The sequence below is a fragment of the Erpetoichthys calabaricus genome, chromosome 1 (assembly GCF_900747795.2).
Source record: "Erpetoichthys calabaricus chromosome 1, fErpCal1.3, whole genome shotgun sequence".
Lineage (NCBI taxonomy): Eukaryota > Metazoa > Chordata > Cladistia > Polypteriformes > Polypteridae > Erpetoichthys > Erpetoichthys calabaricus.
The window spans coordinates 327,363,665-327,388,881 of record NC_041394.2 but is presented as its reverse complement, the minus strand read 5'-3'; the positions used below and the strand labels follow the sequence as shown (position 1 = coordinate 327,388,881).

Sequence of the window (25,217 nt, the reverse complement as noted above, 5' to 3'; positions counted from 1 at the left end):
TTCCTGTGTGGTCACCCTTTCTTTCTTAGAATCACATTCCTGACGCGGCTTTATAAATACACTGAAACTAACTGCATATTGTTTATTAGTGTAATGCATCTGATTGTAATTAACATGCAGCAATATAATGGTCCAGGGAATAGCCATAGTATTCCAAATACAATAACTGCTTTAGCGTTGTTACTCTCACTGCACCTTCTTTTTCTTCTTTCAGCTGCTCCCAGCGGATCATCTTTTTCCATATTACTCTCACTGCACCACTCGGTGTATTCACATCACTGTATCTGAGTTTGGAATCACAGCAGCAGCTGATCAGAAAGAGAATTATCGGGATACAGCATCAAGCACACACTGCCTCAGCCACGGCAAAACGCTTTAGAGCCTTTCCTGTACGGACTTCGCGGTTCAGAAACAGTTTCATCCCAAGAACTTTAAAACGCACTCAATCAGTCCATCAAGTGCTCCTTGTAGAACTGTTTGTACTTATAAGTACAATTACCTCACTGTAAACTTGCATTACAGTTATAATATTGCACAACTTGCGCCACTTTATAAAACGCATATTTACATATGATGACGATATCATTTTTAAGATGAAATGGAGCAAAATATGTTGATTATATTATACAGATAAAACTTTAACTTAATTTAAATAATCTACTGTATATTGTTAATAATTAAACATGTGTGGACACGGTGCCGCAGCGCTAGCTACTTCACGGATTGTTCCTACCTCGTGCTGTATTCTTGCTGGGCTGGCGCAAAACTGGAAGGATAGATGGATAGAATAATTAAACACATACTACAAAGATATTTCAGTGTTCCTTAAACGTTTTGAAGAATTGGTGTTCTAAGCTTACAGATGGCTTAACGTCTATTACAGAGCTGATTGTGTGGCAATTGGTTAATTGGAGAAAGAAAAGTAAGGACAGGAATTGGAGGTTAGTACGTTTGAAAGAGACAGTACTGCTGCAATAAATTATTTAATCGAAGGTCACACATGGCACAGCAAGCTTCTTGTGTGAGACATGAACAATCACTGCGCCACCATGTTCCCATGTTTAATAACATGCTTTCATTCCTATCATCATGAAAAAGATATCATGTATACATCTCAGTATTTTAATTATTCAGAGATCTGTAATATTATGAATGTAATGGATTCTGTGTCCTGTCGGAGAAAGAGAAAGCCCGAAAGCACGTAGTGATTCCCACAAATAGAGCACATAGAAGATCAAATACAAAATAAAGCATTTAACGTGCTACTTTAGTTACGATGGGATTTGAGAAACTAGTAAATTAAATGATTTTAAGATGAAGTTTATGATGTTCTATATTAATGACAAAATAAACTACGTGATTAAAGTGGAAATTCCGAGATTAAAGTTTACATTTTGTGCCTTTTTCCCACTGTGTGCCTATTTTTTTTTCTCTCTGTACCCTAATAAGCTTTCATATGACACTCAGACGGTGGGCTACGACTCGCCTTTTCACGGTGACTTTGATATGTGACAACTTCTTTTTTATTTCGGGCGCTGTGCGACTTTGTGAACTTGAGCTTTCGTGTTTCTCCGACACGCTATGTCACTCGATCAGCTTCCTTTTGTTGTTTATACCACTGTTTAAACCAACGAATAGTAAGTTTTTTATTCAGAGGCGTAATTCTGGGAGGAGTTGGGGTGGGGCAGCAGGTGCGTGCACGTGCGTTACTTTTCACGCTGATCGGGATTTATGTAGCGGAAGAACGTGGAAGTTTGGTGAACGCACAGATTTATGCATCTGTATTTTTCTGTGCGTACACACATTCCCGCTTTTGTGCTTACACCATGTTATATTGTGAGTTCTACGCATGGCGTTAGAAATGAGGCCCCTGGACACACTGGAAACTGCTCTGGAAAGGATGGTGGTGGAAAAATTGGATGCCATCATGAAAAATTCCCTGCAGGAGGCGCTCTTTATAAAGGAAGCACTTTTAGCCGCAGGCTCATTCCACCATGGTGTGCTAAGAAGCATCTCTGGGGTTCTTTTCTGCATACTGCTATCAGGCAATTCAAGTCAAGCATTCTTATTCCAAAATAATATTAATGAGCTCTTGCCATGTTTTTTACTTTCTTGTGTACGAATTATAGGGAAAGTATTGTAATCATCCAAAAATTCAACCTTGAGATTTTGATGAATCTCATTATTTTAGACCTCCCTGAGTCCGAAAAAAAACATTTTTGGAAGTATGTCTGCGTGTCTGTGTGTATGCATACACAATAACTTGAGTACGCTTTCTGTTAGGTCAACCAAATTTTTCATTCAAATATTAGGCACAAAATGTAGATTTCTATCAACATTTCAGCTATTTCCGCTAACTGGAATTGGTACATTTTTTAATTAATGCAGCTGCAGTGTCTGATTTATTCAACTTTACTTTTATAATAATTGTTCAATATATTATTGATTTGACTTGATTTGTTGTTGATGGTTCTTTAATGTACATAATATAAAAATATAATCATTGTCTTGTGGTTCACTCCTCAAATATCCATCCCCATATCTGAGTATACGAGAAAGTCTAGGGGAGAGCACTCCCGATTTTTTCAAAAAGTTTTGGACACATCCTGTAGGAGAGAAATTTGTTTTTTGTAATTTGAGATAATAAAGAATGCCACTTGCTCATGGAGTTAATTCTTTAAGTTCACCATGGTAAGTCTACTTGCTAGTAATGAAGTACAGGATATTACTGTCGATTTATTACTATGAACTATAATTCAGTCTTGGATTACACCAAAAATAGCCGTTAATGGCTTATAAGTGATTGTGACACCAAAGCTGTCTGACAAATGTGTAAAGACTTTTGTCCAAAATGGTGCAAATGTAGTACATTCCCAAAACACATGGCACAGTCTTTTCAGAGAGAGATGATAGTGCTTCCAGGTTGGCTTGAGTTTTGCCCTGGGGACATTTTAGACAACTTGAAATGAGATAAATGTGATCAATGGCACATTTTTAGTTGGCACACAGAGAACTCTTACATGTATATCAAGATTGCCTGACTGTGAAAACCATTTGTCTCATTCAGTATGGCTTCTCCCCTTTGTGTGTCCTTCTGTCCTTCTGTGTTTCTGAAGAGCGCGTTTGCAAATGAATTGTTGGCCGCATTCTGAACAACAGAATGGCCTCTCACCAGTGTGAATTCTAGCGTGGATCGGAAGACTTTCTTTGAGAGCAAATCGTTTACCACATTTAGAACAAGAATATGGCTTCTCTCCAGTGTGAGCTCTAGTGTGCGTTTGAAGACTGCGTCGGTCAATAAATCGTTTGCCACATTCTGAACAGCAGTATGGCTTCTCTCCAGTGTGAATACTACTGTGGTGGTGAAGACTGCGCCTGTCAGTAAATCGTTTACCACATTCAGTACAGCAGTGACGCTTCTTTCCAGTGTGAATTGTGATGTGCCTTTGAAAATCACTTTTAAAGGAGAATTGTTTGCCACATTCAGAGCAGCAGTATGGCTTTTCTTCAGTATGGATTCTTGAGTGTCTATTAAGACTGCTTTTGAATGAGAATTGTTTGCCACATTTGGAGCAACAGTGTGGCTTTTTACTCTTAGCACATCTCTTATGATGTTTAGAATTATGTTTGCCTTTAAAAGTCATTTGCTGATTTCTGCAATTTCTCTCTGAATTTGTATTGTGCACTTGCAGAGAGATGTCATCCTCGATCCTTGTCAGCTTAATAACAGGCAAAGAGATATTCTTCAAGACGACTGGTGTGGAATCTTCTGATCCAGATGTCAGTTGGCCCATATTTCCAACATTTAGTACCTTTTCTGTCATGCCTTGAAGAGCCATTTGAGCAAATGAAGATGGGGAGACACCATCTGCCAAAAATGAAAAACACACATTTTAATCTAAGTATGTTTTAAATAACAAAGGCTGCATTAAAAGTGATCTGAGAAGTGGGGACAGTTCAAAACACTAACCTAATGATATAAATGATTACATATTTCTATGTTTGATTTATAAAATAAATCACAAAGTAAAATCCAACCAGGATAGCCCTGATGACCCTGTGAGCCAAAAGTGTCACTCTGAATGAGGACGCTGCTGCTTCACAGCTCTCAAGCCTGGTCACAATTATGAACTTGCCTCTTCTTTTTTTAACCATGTGGATTCACTTCACTTCCCATAGATGTGCATGTTAGGCTGATCAGAAACTGGCAAGAAAAAAGGGGAGAGTCTGAATGAAGCCACCAAACTCCTAAAATCTGTTCAAAATTCTCCATTAATTGGTATACAATTCAATCAACCAATCAGACTGATATGTCAGTTCTGGAAAATTCTATAAAGAAAGCATCTGTACCACTATCATCATATTCTCTTTATGTTTGCAATGATTTTTACACCTTAAATAATTATGGAAAAAATAAGCAGTACAGAAATGGCAGTTGTAAAAGTAAGACTGAATTATTTTACCCCACAAATCTAACTTAAAACTGGTGACTTAACCCATTAAATCCTGCTGATCTATTTATCATCACACAAACTGAGACATTGTTAGGGACCAATGCTGCTCCTAGAGACTAATGTTGGATTGCTGTAGATAACACTTATGGTACTTTTTAAGAGGATAAATGATCTTATATGTTTCATGTAAAAATAAATTGCAGACTGGAAGAACATCCGAGCTATTCACCAATTTTTCTAGAACTGACTAGCATCTTGTTGGACCACCAAATAAGGCACTCTCAGAAAAAAGGTTGGCTTATTTTTTAATCTTCTGACTACAAAAGAAAGAGAAAAGTCATCTTTAAATCTTTGTCACCATCAACATGTTATTTTACAGCCTGGACTTGTGTATATTATCATTTTGTATTGTTATTTGTTTTTTTAATAATTATATTTCATGTTTTGTGTAATTTCTGTTAGGTTTTGCTATTATTTAGTATTGTTTTACTATATCTTCAAATGTTTTGCCTTTCTGTGTGTTCTGTTGGTGGAAACCCCCAAGAGGTGGGGGCCACCATGATGTCACACCCGAGGGGCCGTCCTCCAACTTTATATGGTGATGGATGAGACGGTGTCTGTTATACTGCCATTGAGTGTTGTAGATGTTTATTTGTGTTACTGCTCTTCTTTAATATACCTGGCATGGTGGGCTTTTCTATTATTTGGATTACCAAGTGTGGAACTTGTACTGGGACTTATTGGCTTTGGATTGCATTATATTTAAAAAAACCTTTTTGTTTCATATTTGCTTCTTAACTGTTTTTGTTCTTTGCTCTTCAATATATCTCTTCATTTATAAAAGGTACAACATTTATGGTCACCCTTCTGGGATATTTTTCACTTTTAAAGTTAGCTCCCCTTTTTGGGTTCTAAGCAAGCTGAAGCAAGCAGATAGTAGTTGGGGGTTGGCGGAATGAGGCAATACCATTTCTAGAAAGGTTTTTTAAGGTGTTGGCTTGCTTTTTTGGGTCTTACACCCTTTTTCCATGATTATGTCTCCAGTATACAACACAACATAAACAAATATAAAAGGCAGAGAATATACTAGTACAACACCTAAATAAACAGGAAGTTCATAACATAATAATGGAGATTAGCAATGAAACTCCAGTGTATGTGTGTATATATATATATATATATATATATATATATATATATATATATATATATATATGAATAAAATATTTAAAATACCAGAGGCCCTGGCACTGACCCCTGTGGAATACCACTCTTAAAAATGTTTGATGTTTGAAAATGTTGGATTTTCTTTTTGCCATTTAACTATGTTTTAAAAACTCCATATCATAAACATATTTGGTGTGACAATTTTTAAAAAAATATTTCCATCAACACGCAGTTTCCCATTAATGTTGGTGCAGCTTCTTTAGTGACAGCAGAGTGTCCCACTGCCTGTATCCTCAACTAGTTTCTGTGCTGGAACACACTACATAAAACTGCATGGCATAGCTTGAAAGCAATGGTTCAGGTTTATGTAGTAACTAAGAAAAAAAATATTTTTTAAAGATTCTAAATTATTTTAGCCCTCCGCCCCCACCATCTCATTCCTTGACTGCATCCTACCACTTACAGCTCACATCCTGCATCACAAAAAATGAAGTGGGGTCCTGCAGGACAAGTGTAATGATACAGAGCTCTACAATAAAACACTTTCACAATACACTGGAGGCTGCTACAAGAGCTAGCAACATTATAACAAGAATGATTATGATAATCAAACATATTGACCTGTCATGTGTAACTCAACATTAACAGGAAATCACAGAACAACAGCAGAGCAGTAAAACGAGAAGAATCACAACTATGAGATAGTGTGAGCTGCCAGCTTTATCATACTTTATAGCCAAAATAACGGTTGTTCATTTAACTTTCTTGAAAGTTAAAAAAAAAAAAAACTGTACTATTAAGAAGATCTTGCATATATCGCTAATGTGTATGGATGACTATGTCGGACAAAATTTTAAAAATACACAAGCAAATAATGTTGTGAAGTGGCCATACATATAAACATAATGCTATGTGAACATAAATAATTACATTTATCATGAAATATGTTATTGTATTGCTTGTTATATATTCATTTAATTAGTTCATCTTTATTTTTAGTGACACCTAATACAACCTTGAAATGAAAACTGCCGTTTTTACCCGTCAAAGTTAAGAAAGTGAGCTGAGCTCAAGCATGTACGTTTTTTTTTACTGGTGTGTTGTCAGTGAAACTCATGCTCAAAGGTGTGAGTGAGTGTGCACGTCTGTGATGGATAACAGTGCAAGGAAAAAATTGTCCAGAATTACTACCCAGACCAGCTACATTCATTCAAGAAGCTCTAAAGACATCAACAGGAGTCAACATCTGAAGAGTCTTCTGCAAGTGTGGCACTTAAAGGTCAAAGAATTAGATCCACTTTATTGATGATTGACCAATTAATGGTACTTGCTAGAAACAACCATCTCAACTTTGACGGGTGAAAATGACAGCTTTTATTTTGCTGCCGATTTCATGTTACATGCAGTGTCACTGAAAGGACACATGAAGAAATAAAGGAGTAGATACAATTAATAAATGCAAAAAATTTTAAAACATGTATAAAATAAAAAAGTAAACAGATAGATAGATAGATAGATAGATAGATAGATAGATAGATAGATAGATAGATAGATAGATAGATAGATAGATAGATAGATAGATAGATAGATAGATAGATAGATAGATAGATAGATATACTGTATGTATATATGTGTGTGTGTATACACATATATACATATACATACACACACTATACAGTAGATCTATCTATCTATCTATTGAGAGTTCTAAATAAGGAAGGAGAGAACCAAAGGAAAGATGGAAGTGCCAGTTGGGTCACCCCATCCACTGCCAGTACTCAAAACAAAGAAGAAAAACGAGTATACACTGGCATAACAGGAATTAGGTACAATTTCTGTGTTTTCAGCCTCAGTGGCTTCTCTAAACTATCAACTCTCTCAAGCAGGTCTGAGTTAGGGAGCTCCGCCATGCAGGACTGTGTTTGTCAGACAGAAACATCAAATTTATGTCGTCCTGACCGGAAGAGGCATAGTTCAGTTGAGTGTGGGGCATGGCTGAGGTGCCCTCCTTGGGTAACTTTAAAGAGGAAAAGAGATGGTATTGTTAGTGTTGGCGTCCTCTATTGCCCAGGTGGGTGCTTTCATCGGATTGGCTGGCCCAACACTGTCTCAGCTGTGGAATGGCCAATGGGGGAGGCAGCTTGATGGCCGACGTCTCCAGGACTCTAAACATATCCAAATCATATTATGTAATATCATCTACTGTTAAATTCTGCTGCGTACTTGTAATATTTTTATTTTTATGCTGTATAGAAGATTTGTTCTGTTCTGTGTATTGTATTGTATTGACTCCCTTCTGTTTGACACCCACTGCATGTCCAACTTACCTGGAAAGGGGTCTCTTTCTGAACTGCCTTTCCCAAAGTTTCTTCCATTTTTATTTTCCTACAAGGGTTTTTTTTGGGAGTTTTTCCTTGTCTTCTTAGAGAGTCAAGGCTGGGGGGCTGTCAAGAGGCAGGGCCTGTTAAAGTCCATTGTGACACTTCTTGTGTGATTTTGGGCTATACAAAAATAAATTGTATTGTATTATTGCATACCTTGTCTGAGTCTGGAAGGTGACATACAGGGACCTCAGGCACACGTGTGACAATATACATAAAAATAAGTTAAGGGTTGTGTCTGTATGTCACGCGATTACTCGCAAACCACTGGAGCAGAATCTTGATCTTGGTCTTAACTGAAAGCTAATGACATGATACACGCTGATGAAGCACTACATGTGGCTGGTGGCAACTTCAAAAAAGTTATTGGGGTTTTTGTCTTTCTTAGGAAAAACTTCAAAGTGACAGTAATCAATATGGGGACATAGACGAGAGAAAAAGAACAGCAGTAACATCTGCGGAACATGAAATGAATTGCAGAGGCTGATTACGTGACAGGAAGAGGGACATTTTATTTATGTAGCGCCTCAGCCCTGGTCTCCGCTGTGCGCAACTTGCTGGTACTCACTAAACGTGGTTAGCAGCAAACTACACAAAGTTCTCGGGGTTCACATGTTGTTCTACGGAAAACTGCAAAAGAAAACTTGAGAAAAAGAAGTGTGTGGACCACCTTTATTAGAGGACCAGAAGTCAGATACGTATCAGCTGTGGAATACAGGTGTGACAAACGCAGACAAGTGTCTGCACAAACTGGCATCTGCTCAGGTCTTTACAGCACACCGGTCGTTTTCATCACAGCCAAAAGTCATACCTTCCAAGCGCAAAACTAAGTCATTCACAGCATTATACTGTACAACAAGAAACAACAATATCTGCCCGCTCAACTCAGTTTCAATCCAAAAGTGGATGAGACAGCAGGACACTGCCACACATATTAAAGCGAGGGGTCAGCCAGAATATCAAGCCATTGAACAGCTCGCTAGCACTATGGCCCATCACCTTGCCAGACAGCCTCCACGGTACTGAGTGAATGACATGAATTTAAAGAGCACCTGTCAGAACATCACTGTGATAGTAAGAAGGAAAAGAAGAGTATGAACCACCTTTCCTTAAGGACCGGATATCTGAGTGTTTCCTAGTCAATAAGATTTACAAAGCAATATTAAAAAAAAAACACCACAGTTGAGCCATATCCCAAGTGAGAGCCCTTCAGGTCAAGCCTCAAGTCTTACACTACAGGACTTATTTTAGTACTTACATTCTTCAGAACATGACGTCTTCTCTGTCTTCTTCACGTCCTGCTCCAATGATTCTATTTTCTCCTGGACAGAATGATCTTGTAGTGAACAGAGTCCATTTTGGGGGGACCCTAAACTTGCTACTGCTTCATCTGAAAAAAATGGCTCCGATTTAAGGTCCTCTTCCTTGACTCTGTTCAAAATTTCAGGTTTCTCTAAATCAGTCCCGTCAGATTGTTGCTCCGGCTCTTTTTTAACACTGACATATTCTTCGTCCTCTTTTTTAATGACCACATTTCCTTTCTCCGTGTTATTCAAGAAAATCAGGCCATTCTGCACAGTTGTATTCTCCCAATCCTCTTCTTTAATCCTGCCACCTGAGGTGTCCTCCTCTTCACATTTAAACTCCTGCTTTAGACACTCCAGAACAGCCTGGTTCATCTCCATTTCATACACCAGCAATGGCACAGTCCACTTTATCTCTGTAAAAAAAGAAGCCATCAATATGAAGTTAGAGGGGCAAAAAAAAGAAGTTAGCACATTTCACTTTCATCTTTTATTCACTCCTTTGCAAAGAAAAAATAACAAAGAAGAAGAAGATCAACTTCCATAGGTCTGTGATGCCAATAATTAACAGCAGACCAATGACACATTGGTTTGAGGGCAAAAGCAGGCATGGCTGCACTTCAGATCCTCTTGATTTGCCAAGAGTGTGTGATATGCATTCATTTTATGTTTGTGTTACAAGTAACTGAAATAAAAGCAAAATGTCAAACTTTACAACATTAAGGCTTAGCACATTTAAAATTGTACATGCATAAATTTTCAAACTGCATTAAACAGGCAGAAAAGAATAATACCTATGAAACATGCTACCCTTTATTCTTGCAAACACTAGGCTTTGTTCTCTCTGACCATACTCCTTAATCCATCAATGCTTGCTGGTCTCTTTAAAACATTCATAGTCACACAAATTAATATTTTCTGAGAGACTTCTGCTGGAATATTTAGGGAACTGCTTAAGGTAGTTTTAAGAGGATATGCCTCACATAAAAATGAATTTCAACCTAGAGAGCATCAGGGCTAATTTCCAAGATTTCTAGATCTGATCAGCAATATGCTAGATCAGGGGTAGGCAACGTCGGTCCTGGAGTGCCACAGTATGTGCAGGTTTTTGTTCCAACCCAGTTCCTTAACGAGAACTCAATTATTGCTGATGAAGCACATATTGCTTAAGTGACATTTTAATGCTTCATTTTAGTGGTCTCGCTTGTTAAGGTTCTCCAACCTTAATTGCTTATTTCAATCTTAAACTGCTGCATTCAGTGTTTTAATTGCTCCTTATTAGCAATAAGATGTAAAACAGGGGTAGGTAATGTCGGTCCTGGTGAGCCGCAGTGGCTACAGGTTTTCATTCAACCCAATTGCTTAATTAGAAACCAATCATTGCCAATCTCAGACCTTATTTAATTTTATGGCTTGTTAGTCTGTGCAATGTAAGGCTTTTATATCGTAGATTTTTTTTCCTTTCCAAGGATATCATCCAAATGATTTGAAGCCTAAAACAGATCATTTTCAGTCTGTCACATTTTTCTATTAAGTGTTTTATTAAATCAAACCGTGCATGATGAACACACACAGATGTAATTGGAAAAAAGCTAGCTGGAGAACTGCTGGCTGCTTTGTCTTTTACATCTTATTGCTAATAAGGAGCAATTAAAACACTGAATGCAGCAGTTTAAGATTGAAATAAGCAATTAAGGTTGGAGAACCTTAACAAGCGAGACCACTAAAATGAAGCATTAAAATGTCACTTAAGCAATATGTGCTTCATCAGCAATAATTGAGTTCTCGTTAAGGAACTGGGTTGGAACAAAAACCTGCACATACTGTGGCACTGCAGGACCGACGTTGCCTACCCCTGTGCTAGATCACCAGCTGAGGCACTATGTAGGAAAAGGGGGGCTTTGTACTTTTGACTATACAAAAAAAATATATATTATATATAACAAACACACATACACATATTCTTTTTTAAGCCACGTCATCTTTACTTTGAAAATGTAGAAAAGGCTAATAAGAGTTTAGCATGACAAATTCCAAAATAGAAAAGTCTGTAACACAATTACATACAGTCATATGAAAAAGTTTGGGACCCCTTCTTAATTGTTTGGATTTTTGTGTATCATTGGCTGAGCTTTCAAAGTAGCAACTTCCTTTTAATATATGACATGCCTTATGGAAACAGTAGTATTTCAGCAGTGACATTAAGTTTATTAGATTAACAGAAAATATGCATAATAACAAAATTAGACAGGTGCATAATTTTGGGCACCCCAACAGAGATATTCCATCAATACTTAGTTGAGCCTCCTTTTGTAAATATATCAGCCTCTAGACGCTGTCCTCCTATAGCCTTTGATGAGTGTCTAGATTCTAGATGGAGGTATTTATGACCATTTTTCCATACAAAATCTCTCCAGTTCAGTTAAATTTGATGGCTGCCGAGCATGGACAGCCTGCTTCAAATCATCCCATAGATTTTCGATGATATTCAAGGCAGGGGAATGTGATGGCCATTCCAGAACATTGTACTTCTCCCTCTGCATGAATGCCTTTGTAGATTTCAAACTGTGTTTTGGGTCATTGTCTTGTTGGAATATCCAACCCCTGCGTAACTTCAACTTTGTGACTGATGCTTGAACATTATCCTGAAGAATTTGTTGATATTGGGTTGAATTCATCCAACCCTCGACTTTAACAAGGGCCCCAGTCCCTGAACTAGCCCCACAGCATAATGGAACCTCCACCAAATTTGACAGTAGGTAGCAGGTGTTTTTCTTGGAATGCGGTGTTGTTATTCCGCCATGCAAAGCGCTTTTTATTATGACCAAATAACTTACTTTTTGTCTCATCAGACCAAAGCACTTTGTTCCAAAATTAATCTGGCTTGTCTAAATGAGCATTTGCATACAACAAGCAACTCTGTTGGTGGCGTGAGTGCAGAAAGCGCTCCTTTCTCATCACCCTGCCATAGAGATGTTCATTGTGCAAATTGTGTTGAATTGTAGAACAATGTACAGATACACCATCTACAGCAAGATGTTCTTGCAGGTCTTTGGAGGTGATCTGTGAGTTGTCTGTAACCATTCTCACAATCCTGCGCATATGCCGCTCCTGTATGTTTCTTGGTCTGCCAGACCTGCTGGGTTTAACAGCAACTGTGCCTGTGGCCTTCCATTTCCTGATTCCATTCCTTACAGTTGAAACTGACAGTTTAAACCTCTGAGATAGCTTTTTGTAGCCTTCTCCTAAACCATGAGACTGAACAATCTTTGTTTTCAGATCTTTTGAGAGTTGCTTTGAGGATCTCATGCTGTCACTCCTCAGAGGAAAGTCAAAGGGAAGCACAACTTGCAATTGACCACCTTAAATACCTTTATATCTCATGATTGGACACACCTGTCTATGAAGTTCAAGGCTTAATGAGCTAATCCAACCAATTTGGTGTTGCAAGTAATCAGTATTGAGCAGTGACATGCATTCAAATCAGCAAAATTACAAGGGGACCCACATTTTTGCACAGCCAGTTTTTCACATTTGATTTAATTTCATACAACTAAATACTGCTTCACTAAAAATCTTTGTTCAGAAAACACCCCAGTACTCACATGTTCCTAGGAAATGAAAGCCATTCCACTGTTATCTTTTTTGTTGAAAGTAGAGTAAATTATTATTCAGGATGAGAGGGGTTCCCAAACTTTTTCATATGACTGTATATCAGCAATGCATCAGGAAATAAAACTAGGGAGTACAAACAAATAACTAGCACACTTAGTGAATAGTAGAAGTCCTTGTATTCCTCAAAGTGCAAGAAGGAGAGGTTCAAGTCAAGAACATTGATAAAATACAGATAACATAGCCTGATATTCTAAGTCAGTGTTTCCCAACCTCAGTCCTGTGGCTCCATTGTGGCTGCAGGTTTTTGTTCCAAACAGCTTCTGTTTTTAATTGGACTCCTGGGCTAATTAAGTATTGTATTATTTCCCACGTTCTGTGTTTTGGGAAAAATATAGAAATTAGAAAACTAAGTTTGGTAAAAATATATTAAAATGTACCGAGCAGTTATATGGGAATAATGTATTTTTTTCTTTTTAACAATATGTTGAATTTCATATTTCTTGATTTTCATTCTACTTTTCCAGGTGTTCTAATTGTCTAATTAATCCATTATTTACTAATTAGTGGGTCTGATGCTAAAGTACTTGCAGCCTTTGATTATTCAGTTTTGTTTGCCTGAGTGTCCGCTCTGCTCATTTTTAATTGTCATTAATAAGATACAACAAAAGGGGAAAACTGCACAGAGAAAGGGCAAAATATAATGAAATCAGAAAAAGAGAGGTAAGCATCAAAATCTATAGCAAAAGAAGTAATGTTTTTAAATATCTTATAAATGTAAAATCATGCTGCTGTGCTTTTCTGAATGTAGAATAAAAGAAAAATAATACCAGCTAATTAAATGAGATCAGTGCTATCAGGTGTTGTCACTGATTAGGAATCTGGTTGGAATAAAAACCTGCATTCATGGGGGACCACAGGACCGAGGTTGGGAAACACTGCTCTAAGTGTAAGACGAACCCCTGAGTCTCATTGTAATTCAAGATGCCATAAACTGACCGCAAAGTGGGAGAGCTGCAGGTTTCGGCATGAAGTTTTTAAAAAAGTTTTCAACTCAGTTAACACTATTACAGTGAACAATGTTTGCTAAGATATAGAAAATACAATTCTACCAAAGACATTGTGTCACACGCCAATTACTGTCTTCCCAAAGAAAAACAAAGTCTTGGTACAATGTACATTGTACAGGCCAGTTTCACCTCTGAATGGTGATGTTAAGATCAAATAAGCGAAAGACTCTGTAATATCCCAATATCAAACTGAAGCTATTAAAGACATACTTAGCATCCCATCTTCAGTGCTTGTTGAATATAATATTGTCATCTAAGCAATCTGAATTGCCAGATGTCTCACTATCTGATGCAGAAAAAAGTTTGATAGAGTTGAACAGGCGTATCTATTTACCATAGTGTAAAGATTTGGGCTTGACATTAATAGACTATATTGACAGGACTAAATTACTTTAAAATAGTCCAGAAGTTGCAGGCCGTATTATTACTAATATAAAATTTAAATGACTTCAAATTAGAACTGTGAACATTCTGCCTCATCTAGTCATTTTTTGTTTGTTTTTTTGCTTACTTTTCCCCCACTCCCTTGCTTGATTTTTGTATTTTCTTTATTTTACTTGTGCTTTGTCCTGATTCCTTTCCCTATAATGATGTGTTTAGGGCTTTCGGGGTAACTTAAGTATTTTTCACAGCTTGGATTGCCACCATCTTATATATAAACGTCTACACATGGAAGTGTGTTTGTATGTCTGTCCGGCCCAGAAATCAGCAAAATTAAACCTCCAAAGAAAGAGTCACTCATCTAGCCAGTAATATAGAAATGTGGCGAGAATGTCGGCAAAGCAAACCTCCGAAGAAAGACAAAGTCACTTAGCCGCTAATGCACAAGCAATATGAGCACGTCGGCAAAACAAATCCTCCTAGGAGAGAGATGCCCAGAGTAGTTCCTTTCAGTTACCTGACATCTCTACATTTCAAATATTTTTTTCTGACAATTTCAATTTCAAGTTTCTAGGACCCCATGCTTTTTACAGCATGGGCTTACACATCTAGTTTTCTAATATTGTTTGTTTAAGACTGCTATCATGGTTACATTTATATTTATTTGCCAAAGTGACTTACAACAGAGGTAACAGAACCGAGTAACATTAGGCTAGGGCCCGTTTGTCCAGCAAGTGTAATAATAGGACAGTTAACAAAAGTTGACTTTCACAAGTGAAAAGAGGTAATCTTCTTCTATAATACGCTACCGTGGCTGTTCATTTGTCTGTCCAGGATTTTAAATCACCTGAGCTCGCAAACCGTTTCACCTATTGACCTGAAATTTGGTACACATATACTACGTGATGTCTACTATCCGCTTTCGGGGTGATGATTTTATTACTCTTTTATTTTTATTTTATTTTATTGTAGAATCAACTCTCGGCAGCGCGCAGCAGGGCGGCCATACGGAGCATGCGTACGGGCGCCGTTCTCATTCCCCACCACCTTCGCTAATCATTCTTGAGGCAGATTGAAGACTTAAGTGCCAGATTAAGTGAAAAATTAAAGAAAACGTACTAAGTAATTGCAACACAAAAACTAACTTAATCAGTTTTAACGCGAAAAGATGCCGATGAAAGAAGAGAAGCAGCGGGCTGCTAGGGTGGAGTAAAGAAGAGCTGCTCAGGAAGCAGCAAGTGCATCAACCTCTGAGAAAATGAATGCTAAACGTACAGAGAAAGAGGATGAAAACTATGAATGCTCAATTCAAGTGTATTCACTGCACGTTATCGTGCAGTGCGCTGTTACTGGTACCTAATATTAGATGAGCTCCGTATCTGTCAGTGTTTGTTCACTTTATATTTAAAGGTCAAATAAACTACCAGAGCACATCTATTGACCTTGTCACTTGTATACCTTGAGGTCAATTCAGTTGATGAAGCATGGCTAAGAGAGAGTGAACTTGCTACTTGTCTACATTACCTGTATGAAATATGGGGACCATTTTTGAGTCATATTTTTCACATTTACTGAGATGTTTGTAATACTATTTGAAAGCAGATATGTTAATACATGTGGGCGACTATTAAATGTCATTTTATTTTATTTTGGTACGATATCCTGCACATGCATTGATACTGATTGCTGGCATATGTGTAAGGAACAGAATTGTTGTTAAGCAAAGTTAATAAGTAATTTATAAAGTAATGCAACATATTAAGAATACACAAAACATCAGGGAGATGTGTAGGACAGAGTGAATAGAGTTGCTGCCTCTGTTAAATAAAAATCAGGAACACTTTAGGGTGATGGTGGGGGTTGGGGGGGGGGACTGGGGAGTTTGTGGAAGGTAGTGTGTGAAGCAGGGCGTGTGTTTATAATCTACTCCCCATCATGCTTTCCAAAAGTATTGACTATGCTGAATGTATTAGCTACAGTCATTGACAACAGTTTCACAGCAAACATAGCAACAAAAATACTAGTGTAATAGTGTCACTAACATCAAGTGAGTTTGCTGCCAGACTTTAATGTTTAAAGTGCATTAACTATATTCATTGGCAACACTTATAGGACTCGAATCCTGCTCAGCAATGATCCACTTGGATTTTTGCCATTTGGGGGCTCCGTACGTACCTTTTGAAAATAAAATGTATTATTATTATTATTAAAATAGCACAAAAAAAAAAAACACATGACTCTTTCAAAATAACTCAATTTAGCGTAAAACCCACAAATCTGGCAATGAGATGTCACCATCCAGGGTCACTGCTCTTTATGGCAAAGTGACCTGAAGGGGTGGGGCATGCTCCAGGTGTCACATCCTGGTGTGAGTTCCCTCACTGGTCATCCTCTCTGGGTTATGGAAAAAGGAAAAGATACCATTAGCAACAGTACCCCCTCTCGCCCCGGAGTGGTAATGCTTACCTCAGGAGAGCTTTTTAGGGGACCCCTGACCAAGCATATATGACAACATATAAATGAGGCATTTGCTACATGAGTCTCATATTTCCTACTTTGTACAACACAAAACCCAATCATTGAAAATGACATTTTTTGTATTTGGTATCTTACAAAAAAGTGTAGTAATTAAAAAAAAACAAAAAAAAAAAAAACTACAAAAACAGTGCACCATTATACACATGGCAGCCTTTAAACAAAGCTGAGGGTCATCCCCATTCCAGATCTACTGTGTACATGAATCAGGTATATTATATATATATATTATATTATATTATATATATAGTGACTGCTGTCACTGTCCTGCTCCACAGACAGATTGAGGAGATCGTTCCTCCCCCAAACTATGCGACTCTTTAATTCCACCCGGGGGGGGGTAAACGTTAATATTTAACATTATACATAATTATTGTCTGTTTTTTTCACCTGTATTATTATCATTCTTTAATTTAATATTATTTATTGTATCAGTATGCTGCTGCTGAAGAATGTGAATTTCCCATTGGGATTAATAAAGTATCTATCTATCTATCTATCTATCTATCTATCTATCTATCTATCTATCTATCTATCTATCTATCTATCTATCTATCTATCTATCTATCTATCTATCTATCTATCTATCTATCTATCTATCTATCTATCTATCTATCTATCTATCCACTTAGTCCATTTTGGCCATGGTACAGTCTCATCATGCAGCTGCATCAGACATCAAGCTGAAGTTGGGCCACATTATTGAGAATCTATTGGCGAAGAGTAAGCCATTAATCTGTGTTCATGAAAACCAAAGAAGATGCCAAGCTTGATTCATGCTCGTAACTAATAATTTACAATCATAGATTATAATCAATAATTCAATCAATCTTAAACAGCAAATAAGCTACAATACAAAAGATCACAGAGCAAAGATTTTTTTTTTCTCCTCCCAATCAATTTTGGGATATTCACAGAACAGGTGAGTTTTTGATTGCTTCTTAAATACATTGAGGGAGTCAGGAGTTCAGATAAAGGTGTACAGCCTGTTCCACCAACTGGCAACTGTAAAGGAAGAGAGTGTGGAACCACAAGAAGATGTGACTACATGAATAGATAGATAGATAGATAGATAGATAGATAGATAGATAGATAGATAGATAGATAGATAGATAGATAGATAGATAGATAGATAGATAGATAGATAGATAGATAGATAGATAGATAGATAGATAGATAGATAGATAGATAGATACTTTATTAATCCCAATGGGAAATTCACATTCTTCAGCAGCAGCATACTGATACAATAAATAATATTAAATTAAAGAATGATAATAATGCAGGTCAAAAACAGACAATAACTATGTATAATGTTAAATGTTAATGTTTACCCCCCCGGGTGGAATTAAAGAGTCGCATAGTTTGGGGGAGGAACGATCTCCTCAATCTGTCAGTGGAGCAGGACATTGACAGCAGTCTGTCGCTGAAGCTGCTCTTCTGTCTGGAGATGACACTGTTTAGTGGATGCAGTGGATTCTCCATAATTGATAGGAGCCTGCTGAGCGCCCTTCGCTCTGCCACAGATGTTAAACTGTCCAGCTCCATGCCAACAATAGAGCTTGCCTTCCTCACCAGTTTGTCCAGGCGTGAGGCGTCTTTCCTCTTAATGCTGCCTCCCCAGCACACCACTGCGTAGAAGAGGGCGCTCGCCACAGCTGTCTGATAGAACATCTGCAGCATCTTATTGCAGATGTTGAAGGACGCCAGCCTTCTAAGGTAGTATAGTCGGCTCTGTCCTTTCTTGCACAGCGCATCAGTATTGGCAGTCCAGTCTAATTTATCATCCAGCTGCACTCCCAGGTATTTATAGGTCTGCACCATCTGCACACAGTCACCTTTGATGATCACTGGGTCTATGAGGGGTCTGGGCCTCCTAAAATCCACCACCAGCTCTTTGGTTTTGCTGGTGTTCAGGTGTAGGTGGTTTGAGTCGAACCATTTAACAAAGTCATTGAAGGACATTTTTGTGTCCTTATGCTCTGAGCGGATGAATCAAAGATTGAGTTGTCTGGCCACAGCAACAGTAGACATGTTTGGTACAAACTGAAGGCAACATTTCAGGAGAAGAACCTCATACTAATTGTGAAGTTTGGTGATGGATGTGTTTCAGACTTGGGTTGCTTTGCTGCCACAGAGCCTGACCTGCCATCGAGTCAACTATGAATTCTGCATCATATCCAAGTGTTTTGCCCAGAGCTCTGCCAAGTTACACTGTGGCTAAGATTTGGGTTATTGGAGGGTATCTGAATTAAATAATGACAACTATCCATTAATTCAACTTCACCTCACAGTTGCCTGATTGTCTACTTCCACACCAATTTAGGCTATTTTTAAATGTGTTCTGCGTGAAAGAAAAAGGCTTGGGTGTGACTCCTCATTTTGGGCTATTTTTCTTGAAACTGTAAGTGATTTTGTAAATACTAAAATTGTCTATTTCCATTTATATGTGCCAGCCGTTATTTTTCTTCCCATCCACACACTGCCACACAACCTCCTTCATTTAAAGTGTAAAACATGTCAATTTTATAGATTGTTACAGTTCATTCAACCAATGACCTGTTGGTTATATTATTGATCAAACTAGGCAACTCAGTGGCAGTTGACTAATTATGGCTGATTAAACAGTCTAAAAAAGAAAAGCACAAATGGGTACTGAAAACAAACACATGGGTGGAATATCTGCAGCACATAAAGTATTTTTACAGTAACTTTACTATTGGTAGCGAACGTTTAGGAGGATAATATAAACAAATTTTTCAAAACAAAAAAAATATGTATTAGGAGGTGTGGAAAGATATGTCCTGTTGGACGAGAGGGTTGTTTCCCTACGCCTTCGAGTTGGGGGAAGGACTCTGACTGTTGTTTGCACTTATGCGCCAAACAGCAGTTCAGAGTACCCAGCCTTCTTGGAGTCCCTGGAAGAGACACTGCAAGGCGCAGCTCCTGGGGTCTCTATCGTCCTACCGGGAGACTTAAACGCTCATGTCGGCAATGACAGTGAAACCTGGAGAGGTGTGATTGGGAGGAACGGCCTCCCTGATCTAAACTCGAGTGGTGTTTGGTTGTTGGACTTCTGTGCTGGCCATGGATTGCCCATAATGAACACCATGTTCGAGCATAAGGGTGTCCATAAGTGCATTTGGTGCCAGGATGTCCAAGGTCGCAGCTCAATGATCGACTTTGTAGTCGTGTCATTGGATCTGCGTCCCTTATGTCTTGGACACTCGGGTGAAGAGAGGGGCTGAGTTGTCAACTGATCACCACCTGTTGGTAAGTTGGATCAGATGGCGGGAAAGGCTGCCAGACAGACCAGGCAGACCCAAACGTATAATGAGGGTCTCCTGGGAACGTCTGGCAGAGAAACCGGTCAGAAAGATCTTTAACTGCCACCTCCGGCAGAACTTCAACCTCATTCCGAGGGAGGCGAAGGACATTGAGTCTGAAATGGCCATGTTCCGAGCCTCCATTGTCGAAGCAGCAGAACAGAGCTGTGGCTGCAAGGTTGTCGGTGCCTCTCGTGTTGGCAATCCACGAACCCGGTGGTGGACACCTAAGGTTCGAGAGGCCGTCAAGCTGAAGAAAGAGTCCTACCGGATCAGAGGCAGCTGAAGGGTACCGGTGGGCCAAGCATGTGGTGGCATCGGCTGTTGCAGAGGCAAAAACTCGGGCATGGGAGGAGTTTGGGGAAGCCATGGAAAACGACTGGCAAACCGTCAGGCGCCATGGGAGGGGAAAGCGGTGCTCCACCAACACTGTGTACAGTGGAGATGGGGCACTGCTGACTTCAACTGCAGACGTTATTGACCGGTGGAAAGAATACTTCGAGGACCTTCTCAATCCCACCAGGATGTCTTCCTTAGAGGAAGCAGAGCTGGAGGACTCCGGGGGGGGGGGGCCCGTCCATAACAGGGGCCGAGGTAGTTAAAAAGCTCTGAGGTGGCAGGACCCCTGGGGTGGACGAGGTTCACCCTGGGATCCTCAAGGCTATGGATGTTGTGGGTCTGTCCTGGTTGACACGTCTCTGCAACATCGCATGGACATTGGGAGCGGTACCTTTGGATTGGCAAACCAGGGTGGTGGTCCCCCTTTTTAAGTAGGATGACCGGAGGATGTGCTCCAACTATAGGGGGATCACACTCCTCAGCCTCCCCGGTATATTCAGGGGTGCTGGAGAAGAGAGTTCGGTCGATGGTCGAATCTCAGATTCAAGAGGAACAATGCGGATTCCGTCCCGGCCGTGGAACACTGGACCAGCTCTACACCCTTGCCAGGATCCTGGAGGGGGCATGGGAGTTTGCCCAACCAGTCCACATGTGTTTTGTGGCATTCGACCGTATCCCTTGAAGCATCCTGTGGGGTGTGCTCCAAGAGTACGGGGTACAAGGCTCGTTGTTACAAGCCATTCAGTCCCTGTACAGGAGGAGCAGGAGCTTCGTCCGCATTGCCGGTAATAAGTCGGACTCGTTTCCTGTTGAGGTTGGACTCCGCCAGGGCTGCCCTTTGTCACGGATTCTGTTCATAAGTTACATGGACAGAATTTCTAGGTGCAGCCAAGGAGTGGCGGGGGTCTTTTTCGGTGACCTCAGAATCTCATCTCTGCTATTCGCAGATGATGTGGTTCTGTTGGCTTCATCGGAAAGTGACCTCCAGCTCTAACTGGAGCGGTTTGCAGCTGAGTGCGAAGCAGCTGGGATGAGAGTCAGCACCTCTAAATCAGAGGCCATGGTTCTCAGCCAGAAAAGGGTGGAATGCTCTCTCCGGGTTGGGAAGACATTACTGCCTCAAGTGGAGGAGTTGAAGTATCTTGGGGTCTTGTTCACGAGTGAGGGAAGAATGGAGCGGGAGGTTGACAGACAGATCAGTGTGGCATCCACATTAATGCGGGCTCTACAATGGTCCGTCGTGGTGAAGAGAGAGCTGAGCCAAAAGGCGAGGCTGTCGATTTACCAGTTGATCTACGTTCCTACCCTCACCTATGGCCACGAGCTTTGGGTAGTGACCGAAAGAGCAAGATAAAAGGGGCCGAAATGAGTTTCTCCGCAGGGTGGCTGGACTTTCCCTTAGAGATAGGGTGAGGAGTTCAGTTGTCCGGGAGAGACTCGGAGTAGAGCTGCTGCTCCTCCGCATTGAGAGGAGTCAGTTGAGGTGGTTCGGGCATTTGGTTAGGATGCCCCCTGGACGCCTCCCTGGGGGGGTGTTCGGGGCATGCCCCACTGGGAGAAGGCAATGGGGCAGACCCAGGACACGCTGGAGGGATTATATCTCCCGGCTGGCCTTGGAACGCCTTGGGGTCCTCCCAGAGGAGGTGGCTGAGGAGAGGGAGGTCTCGGCTTCCCTGCTTAGGCTGCTGCCCCCACAACCTGACCTCGGATAAGTGGTGGATAATGGGTGGATGGATGGAAAGATACTCCTAATGTAAAACAACTGATTGTTTCTGTTCTTGGAGAAAATACAAAGGTTTACGACTGCGGCATAAATCTTTCTTATTTGATTACAACACTTATAATAAACTGTTACAGCCTTTTACGTATTTAGTAGCATTTTGTTTTCCTGTGGCAACAAAATGTGTTGTATTTCTCCATGAAACTTGAGCAAAATTACACCTTTTATTGGCTAACTAAAAAGATTACAATATGCAAGCTTTCGAGGCAACTCAGGCCCCTTCTTTAGGCAAGATGTTTATCGAAACCTTGCATATTGTAATCTTTTTAGTTAGCCAATAAAAGGTGTCATTTTGCTTGGCTTTTCTCTACATTCTTAATGGCTAACACGGTACAACACCCTAGTACTCCATGAAACTTGTAATTATTATTGGTCTTTGGCTTAGTTATGTCAAATCGTTCACCTAAGAATAAAAGTTAAAAGGCTGACATGCTTGATGAAAAGTTATAAAGCCCAAACTTTAGGTTCCATACCTTATTTTCTATTTTTTTTTCTCTAGGTACACAGCTCTTCAGTGACGGTAATGTTGTTTCAAATGAAAAGGAAAAAAAACAGTAGCCAAATTGACTCTCGTCATTTTTTTCTACAAATGTATTAAAATAAACACATTTTATAGGCTTCCTTCTGTGAGTTGTATCCTCTGACATATAATGGTCTTAAAATTCAACTACATGGCCCCGGCTACTCGTACAAATGATGGCCAGTCAGAGGAGTGACGTTCACGGGCGTTTGCAGCTTTTCTCTAGGATTGGGAGGGATCTTGACTGTGAATGGATTGTGAAGTGCTTGTTAAATCTGGCAACCCCGGGCGTAGTTGTGTCGTGTCGTATTCCCCATACAGCGAGTTCACTGTCGGACTTTTCGGAGAAACGCAAGGTTGCTGTTGATTTGTTACTTGATCTTTGGGGGAAAAATCAATTAAAGACACTGCATTTCTCGTAGAAATAAACAGAAAACTAAACGAATCCAATATGCATTGCTCCAAAAGCAATTCCACCAAAATATTTCATTTGGAGCTGACCAGATTATATTTATTTTATATAACTGACAAAAGTGAAGGTCAGCGCTAAGTCACAACAATTCGGGGGTAGCTTCTTTTTTTTTCCTATTCGTCTGACTTGTAGCTCTGAGCTCCTAGGGCATTCGTGGAATTTCCGCCTCGGAAACTCGAGTTTACAGTCAGTTCGAGAGCACGTGAGTGCAACATTACTTGCAGAAAGAGGGGCGAATGTGAGGAGTTGCTATTACTGTAACACCCTGGTGCGAAGTCATTCGTGGCGTGCTCTGGCTCAGAAACACCGGAGCCCCTACGAGTATAACCTTCCTCCTACTAATGGAAAGTAATAATCTGATTTAAAACAAATCTAAAACAGTTCTCTGCTTGCTCCGATTTTTATATTTGTAATAAAGAGATCATTGGCTCAAACTCTAATAAGCATTTAACGTTACAGTCATTTCCTTTGTCCCACTAAAGCGGTCCGCTAAAATATTAATCGAAAATGTTTAAGCTGAAGAGAGTCACAGTATCAATCAGAAGTGCAGGCACATGGACATGCACTTGTGCAGAGTCTTTAAGACTAGAAACCAAAATGCGGTTCGTCCCCGTATTACCCAAACATGCTCCGATATTTATATTTGTAATAAAGGGGTCATTGGCTCAAACTCTAATAAGTATTTAACGTTACATGCATTTCCTTTATCCCACTAAAGCGGTCCGCTAAAATATTAATCGAAAATGATTAAGCTTAAGAGAGTCACAGTATCAATCAGAAGTGCAGGCACATGGACATGCACTTGTGCAGAGTCTTTAAGACTAGAAACCAAAATGCGGTTCGTCCCCGTATTACCCAAACATTTTTATTCGAGTACGTACCTCTTCCAGATGACCACTAACCGCTGCAACTTCCCCGTGCAATGTTTCCACCACAGAGACGCTGCTTCAAGCGAAAAGAAAAAAAAAACCTTCCTGTTCCACAGATACATGACTATATCAAAATAAAAGTCCTCGTCGAAGTAGTAATATACAGTAATCCTTTTATAGCTGTTACTCTAAATCGCAATCCGTCCATTTTCCAAACCCACTCATCCAGTCTTACTGCAGACACTGTAACGTGTAGTTATTAGTCTGATTTGCTAATGTAACAATTTTGGAGCGGTAAGTTACGTGAAACAATAAACGATGTACTGTATACAAACGTTATTCATTTGTTATATCATGTTTAAAGGTTACATTGATACAAAAGCTTTTGTACGATTACTAGGCGAGATCTCATCAGAATTTGCAGTAACTGAAACCTATGCAATGTAGCCAATATCGTCTAGCTGGATATTTTAAACTTTGTTAGCTTTTATTGCACTTGGCATTATTTTCACCCGAAAACCTTTATTGTCTTCTTTACATTTAATTCTTCTCGCGTGATGCACAATCTTGCTTACCATGTTTAAAGTTTAATATATTTAATATGTAGGTTTATGCGTATTAATGCTTAGTTAGGTATTGCGCTTGATTTCATTTATTTTGCGAGAGCGTTATAAGGATCATCGATTTGGAGCACTTTTGAAAGTGTTTTATATTAGTTATGTCTTGAATCAAACATTAACGGGTACTCTCCCGAAATTATTATTATATATGCAGTCACAACGTTTTATTTTCTAAAATCCTGAACTCATTTCGAAGTGTTTTTAGATGCTAAATGTATTGCCTTTAACCTTAAGGTTATTCTCTGTCTCTCTCTCTCTTTGTAAAAGCAAATGTTCCTCTTGTGGGTAGCACCTTATCTAACTCCAGACTGGACTGTATCCCCTAGAGCGGTGTCTCAGTCTCTCGCTTTTCCGCCCTTCCTCCTTCGAAGTTCGTACATCAAAGAA

At 39.5% G+C, this 25,217-nt stretch overlaps 1 protein-coding gene across 1 annotated transcript; it reads right to left on the bottom strand.

The window, feature by feature from the left end:
* Positions 1–1,852: 1,852 nt before the first annotated feature.
* Positions 1,853–24,328, bottom strand: LOC114664639 (gastrula zinc finger protein XlCGF26.1-like). Its single transcript, XM_028818833.2, has 3 exons — positions 24,223–24,328; positions 9,261–9,722; positions 1,853–3,868 (listed from the first exon to the last, which is right to left on the bottom strand). The coding sequence occupies exons 2-3, from the start codon at positions 9,685–9,687 to the stop codon at positions 3,060–3,062; spliced, it is 1,236 nt and encodes a 411-aa protein (XP_028674666.2). The 5' UTR covers positions 9,688–9,722; positions 24,223–24,328; the 3' UTR covers positions 1,853–3,059.
* Positions 24,329–25,217: the final 889 nt, after the last annotated feature.

What these genes read in the sequence shown, in the direction of transcription:
- LOC114664639 (XM_028818833.2), bottom strand. Translation starts at nt 9,687, where the DNA reads ATGGAGATGAACCAGGCTGTTCTGGAGTGTCTAAAGCAGGAGTTTAAA. An exon ending in GACGTCATGTTCTGAAGAAT is followed by an intron (nt 3,869 to 9,260) that starts GTAAGTACTAAA and finishes CATTTTTGGCAG; the next exon opens with ATGGTGTCTCCCCATCTTCA.